Source organism: Myotis brandtii, unplaced genomic scaffold, assembly GCF_000412655.1.
Source record: "Myotis brandtii unplaced genomic scaffold, ASM41265v1 scaffold670, whole genome shotgun sequence".
Classification (NCBI taxonomy): domain Eukaryota; kingdom Metazoa; phylum Chordata; class Mammalia; order Chiroptera; family Vespertilionidae; genus Myotis; species Myotis brandtii.
The window spans coordinates 3,485,864-3,491,256 of NW_005370611.1; the positions used below are offsets into that span (position 1 = coordinate 3,485,864).

Sequence of the window (5,393 nt, forward strand, 5' to 3'; positions counted from 1 at the left end):
AAAGCGACCAAGGACCTTTCTTTGGAAACCATCAAGGAGTTGCAGAATTACCGTGGTTGGGTCAAATTCCGGAGGGTTGTCGTTGATGTCAAGGACCGTGATCACAGCTTTCGCAGTTGTGCTTAAGCCGTCACCTTGAAGGTCAGCAGCTTCAATCACCAGAGAGTAGTTGGGAAACTTCTGCAGAGATCGAACACACCCAAGTTAGGAACCACAGCCACATCAGCCCCCCATAGCATAGACACAGAATATTTTATCATCTGCTTAAATGCCGGCCTAGCAGCCTGTCCCCTAGGCACAAAACCTCTGCACACATGTCTAGATGCAAAGCTCAGACCAGGACCATGTAAGTGACAACTGGCCTCAGCAGAGTTTTAAGTTGTCCATGGATTTAGCTAATGTGCATTTGCCCACAACACCCTCTGGATCTCTTCCCCCCTAACCTCACGGTCCAGCCCGGTAGTGAGCACACTGATGACTCCTGTGTCCCTGTTGATGGCGAACATTTGCAAATGAGGCTGTTTAGGCTCTTGGCTGATGATCCTGTAAGCGATGGCAGCGTTGTAGGTGTTCACTTCGTCGTCCGCGTCCGTGGCTGAGACCTGCATCACGGAGGTTCCTGGAAGCATCGAAGGAGAGGGAGACAGTCAAGCTGCACTCCAGGCTCTGGGCAGTACTGCTCCACTCAACTCTGTACAGAGCCATGAAGGCGGGGCCCCGGGAAACACTGTGTCACAGGGCTTCTGATTGCTAATTTCCAAATTTCTTACCAAGGTGCTACCAGAGGAAGAAAGCCTTCCCCCAAATGAGCGGTGTTCCAAGAACTCAGTTTTCCCAGCAAATATTTTGGGTGGAGGTGGATGTGAGGAGGAGATGGGAAATAGGGTGAGGGTTAAACTAAAACATTTTGCCACATCTCTTATACTGAGTGAATAGCCTGAAAAATAGGAAAAATCCCAAGATTTCAGGAACTGGCTTCTAGGCCACAGCTTCAACTGAGAGAATGGATCCTTTGAGATTATTGCCTTCAAGGTGGGAGAAAATATTTATAACACATATTACTAATAGGACTACTTGTAGGACATCTAAATAACTCTAAAAGTTTATAGGAAAAAGGTATATAGCCCAAGGGAATAAAAGTGCAAATGACTTGAATAGACAAGTCGTCAAGGAGAAACTCAAGCCTGTCTGGTATGGCTCAGTGGTTGAGCGTAAATCCAAGAACCAAGAAGTTGTCGGTTCAATTCCTGGTCCCGGCACATGCCTAGGGTTGGGGCTTGGTCCCCAGTGTGGGGTGTGCAGGAGGTAGCTAATCGATGATGTTTCTCTCTCATCAATGTTTCTATCTCTCAATCCCTCTCCCTTTTTCTCTCTCTAAAAAAAATTCAATAAAAAGATTTAAAAAAAGAAGAAACTCAAATGGCCAACAAACATAAGATGCTTAGCCTGTTAATAATCAGAGAAATGCAATTTTAAATTGTACTGAGAAATCATTACACATTGACTAAAGCTAAAAAGTCTAATAATTCCAGGATATACATTGCTGATGGAAGTGCAAATTGGTTTGACCACCTAGGAAAACAGTTTATCACCATGTAGAAAAGTAGGCAAAACTAACAAGATTTTATCTAGAGGCAAATACACACATGGTAGAAGACAAATTAAAAAAAAACAAACAAGGGAATAATTACCACAAAGAACAGGGCAGTGTCTACCTCTAAGGGAAGGCGAAAAAAATGTGATCAGGAAAATTATATGAAAGGTTCATACTACTATTTAGTGAAGGAAGATTGTGTTTAAATCTCTCTGATTTTATACACATTTTTAAAGGTAGAGTGCTACATGCACACACACACACACACACACACACACAGTGGCTCTCAAAAAAGTTATGTCCACAAGAAGGACATGGCCCCAAGCGCCAGCCCCAACACACTGGGGTCCAGAGAACCTAAGCATCTTTCTGGATATCTGGCTCCTCCTTACCTGGGAGAGCACCTTCCAGGACAGACCCCTCAAAGACCGCCTGGATGAACTCAGGCCTGTTGTCATTCTGATCTGTCACTGTGATCACAATCTCCATCGGATCCTCAATTGCATTCCCGTTGGAAGACACAGCGTGAGAGAGGAGCTGCAAGAGCCAAGGGAGGGTTACTTCAGCCCCAAGGAGAAAAGAAGTGAGAGAAGTGGCCCGACCAGAGAGCGGGCTCCACGTGGTGTCCCCTCCTTCCCACTCTCTGAGACCCGAGTGCATGGACACCTGCAGCAGAGCCCTTTTCTCACACACATGCCGCTGCTCCAATGAGGTCAGCACACTGGCTGAGAGCATGACATGTGAAGACCTGAGGGCTGGAGAGCACACCCACCAGGTCAGAGCTCCCATTCCCTGCACGAAGGCTAGGCAGTCAGGCCCAGCAGATAAAGGGGGAAGCCTAACACTCTGACTTCTTCCAAGCAGGGTAAAATTAGCCCTGGCCACTCCAGTCTAGTGTGTCCTCCTGATTTTTCTGCATTTGGCATCAATACATTACTTCCCAGTTGCCCTCAGCTCACTCTGCTACCAGGCCCAGATGGTTTTTGCTCTCCGACATCATCACTGGCCTCTACTTTTAGCTCCAATAGGCTGATATCTTGGGTCCAAAGTTATGTATGACGCATAAGGACTCTCCCCGCTTTATTCCTAACAACAAAAGTAATTTAACAACCCCCATGTCCAGGTTCTCCTGTCATTTCTCTTTATCAATAGGTCGCAAAGTGGCAAATTAAGCCCCTCATACATCCAGAGTCTCGAATCTAGGGATCCTAATCGGTTAACCAAACAATTTGGGAAAGATGGGACCCCATCATTAATAAGCGCCTAAGAGATACTCACTGTGTACTTGGCAATTGCTTCTCTATCCAGAGGCTGCGTCACCTTGAGCCATCCTGTCTCCCTTTCAATAATAAACACACCGACGGGGGGTGCGTCAGCTCCTTGGCCAGTGATGCTGTAGAAAACCTGTGTCTCTTTGTCTCTGTTAGACTTGATCTGGAGACAAAACAGACACAGAATTAGCAAGGGAGGGTCCTTACATTCGGTCTTTCTCCTTCCTCTCCTTGGTGCTTCTCTGCCAAATTCCTCCCAAAGAAATAGAGAACACCCTTCTCTACCTGGACCAGTTTCTTAGGAAACGGGCCTTTCTCATTTTCTGGGCAGCTGATGGGAGGGATAACCCAGTCTCTCTTCTGTCTTCTGAGACCATGGTGGGAGTCAGGAAATGTGAGCACTTCCATCCGGGCTTCAGGGAGAGAATCCTAAAAGGAAAAGAGATGAACAACACAATGAGATAATTCATGAGAAATAATGCCGACCAAACAGTCCAAACTAACCAGTCAACATCTCCATCCTTGTGGCGGTAACAAGTGATTTGAAGTTAATAACAAAATTAACAGCCAAAACAAAATACAATGAACCCCTTTGCCATAATAAAGAAAGTGTTCTCTTTTGATCTTCCTTAGTATCCAGAGTTCAAGTAATCATTATACATGCACGATGATAGATATGTGGGTTTCATGTTATTTTGTAAGTATTTTAAGCCTACAATGTCACACTTGTCATATTTTTTTAATTTTATTTTTCCATTCCAGCTTACAGTCAATATTATTTTGTACTAGAGGCCCCATGCACGAAATTCGTGCAAGAGTAGGCCTTCCTTCCCCCAGCTGCTGGTACCAGCTTCCCACTGGCATCTGGGACCTGAACTTCCCTCACAGCCCCGGCTTCATCAGGAAGGTCGTCCAGTCTAATTGGCATTATCTATATATATAAAAGCCTAAATGACTATTACAACCCATCGACTGAATGACCAGTTGACTGGTCTGTATGACATGCACTAATCACCAGGGGGCAGACACTCAACACAGGAGCCGCCCCCTGGTGGTCAGTGTGCTCCCACAGCCAACCTCCCGCAGCTGGCCAACCTCCCACAGTCCCTCCCCACAGCCAGCTGCCCCCAATAGGCCCCAACTGGAACTGGGCAAGACAGCCCTAATCAGCAGGATCGCAAGCCAGGCCAAGGGATCTCACCTGTGCACAAATTTGTGCACCGGGCCTCTAGTATATAAATAAACAAGTGAGTTTTGCTTCCTAAAAAATCCAGCCACATTAAATTAGGCACTGACATACTGGATGTTCATTGACGCTGAACTATTCCTTCCTTCCTGATACTTCCCTCTTGATAACACTGAAGAGAAAATATGCAGTTGTTCAAGCATTTGGTGTTCTGTTCTTTTTATAAGTTTATATCCTTCTTCTGGAATTCCCTTTGAACTCTAAGTAATAGAAGGGGCAATGAGATAGTGAAAGAAAGACCTACAGTCTCTCCTCCAAACTACATGGGCACTTCAGTTAGGATTCTCTGCTGTAATCACAGTTTTGAGTGTGCTGTCGCTACAGAACTGAACCTGTCATTTTTAATAGAACAGTATACTCCAATGATTTTGTATCAGAGCTTTTTCAGCAACTGGATATCCTGGTGTTTTAATTTCTTTTCCTTTATATTTTTTCCTAGGGTTATAGGTCCCCAAATAGAGTTGTCAGCCAAAATCAGTTTGTTTTGGGACCTGGTACTAAGAACTACTTTGTGATCAATACAAATCTCTTACTCTTGTGGTGTCATTATATCCATAAGGTGTCCATTTGTTCTAACAGAAGCTGTTGGAATGGAAACCAAATCCATCCTTTGAGACTTGTATTGAACAGTTTTCATGTGTGATAATGATAATGTTATGCAAACACAGGCAAATAAGATAGTAAATGATGGAAGGAAAAAAAAATCTTCCAAAGTGTCTAAGTGTTTTAAAGTGATCAGTGGTAACACGGTCAAAGTTCCAGAGGACAATCCCATCCCCCACCATCTATACAGTTACTGGTCACTGTCTGCCCAGTGTGATTCAAGCCCTAGTTTCTGGGGTTTTTCAAATTTGACTCAAAATTCAAAAGACAAACATGAGATGTGACCAAATATCACCTCAAAATCCTTCCCAATTCTGCATACTTCACACACACACACACACACACTCACTCTCACACACACCATCTGCACCCTCACATTCACCTCCTAGAGAAGCAGTCCTGCCTGGGTCAAGGGCAGGCTTTGGAGCCAGCTGCCTGGCTTTGAATTCTCACTATGGCACATCCATCTCCTGGGCAGATTATTTAACGTCTCTCTCCCCCAGTTTCCTAATGTCTAAGAATGGGTTAATATTAGTACCTATACCTCATAAGGTTCTTGGGAGGAAGAAATGAGATATTAATGCCTGAACATAGTAAGGGCTCCATAAATGACAATGATGGAGAGGATGGTTGAACTGGTTGGAAAACTCTGAGTTATGGTTTTAATGAAGTCAAGTTT

At 44.6% G+C, this 5,393-nt stretch overlaps 1 protein-coding gene across 1 annotated transcript in view; it reads right to left on the reverse strand.

Annotated features, from left to right (window-relative positions):
* Nucleotides 1-3,322, reverse strand: part of CDH1 (cadherin 1, type 1) — a 26,586-nt gene extending 23,264 nt beyond the window's left edge. The window contains exons 1-5 of the mRNA XM_014529148.1: nucleotides 3,151-3,322; nucleotides 2,873-3,028; nucleotides 1,987-2,131; nucleotides 444-619; nucleotides 52-180 (exon numbers count right to left, since the gene is read on the reverse strand). Of these exons, the coding sequence (XP_014384634.1) occupies nucleotides 52-180; nucleotides 444-619; nucleotides 1,987-2,131; nucleotides 2,873-3,028; nucleotides 3,151-3,273 (729 nt within the window). The 5' untranslated portion in view covers nucleotides 3,274-3,322. The remainder of the gene's footprint in view (nucleotides 1-51; nucleotides 181-443; nucleotides 620-1,986; nucleotides 2,132-2,872; nucleotides 3,029-3,150) is intronic.
* Between the last annotated feature and the right edge of the window lie 2,071 nt (nucleotides 3,323-5,393).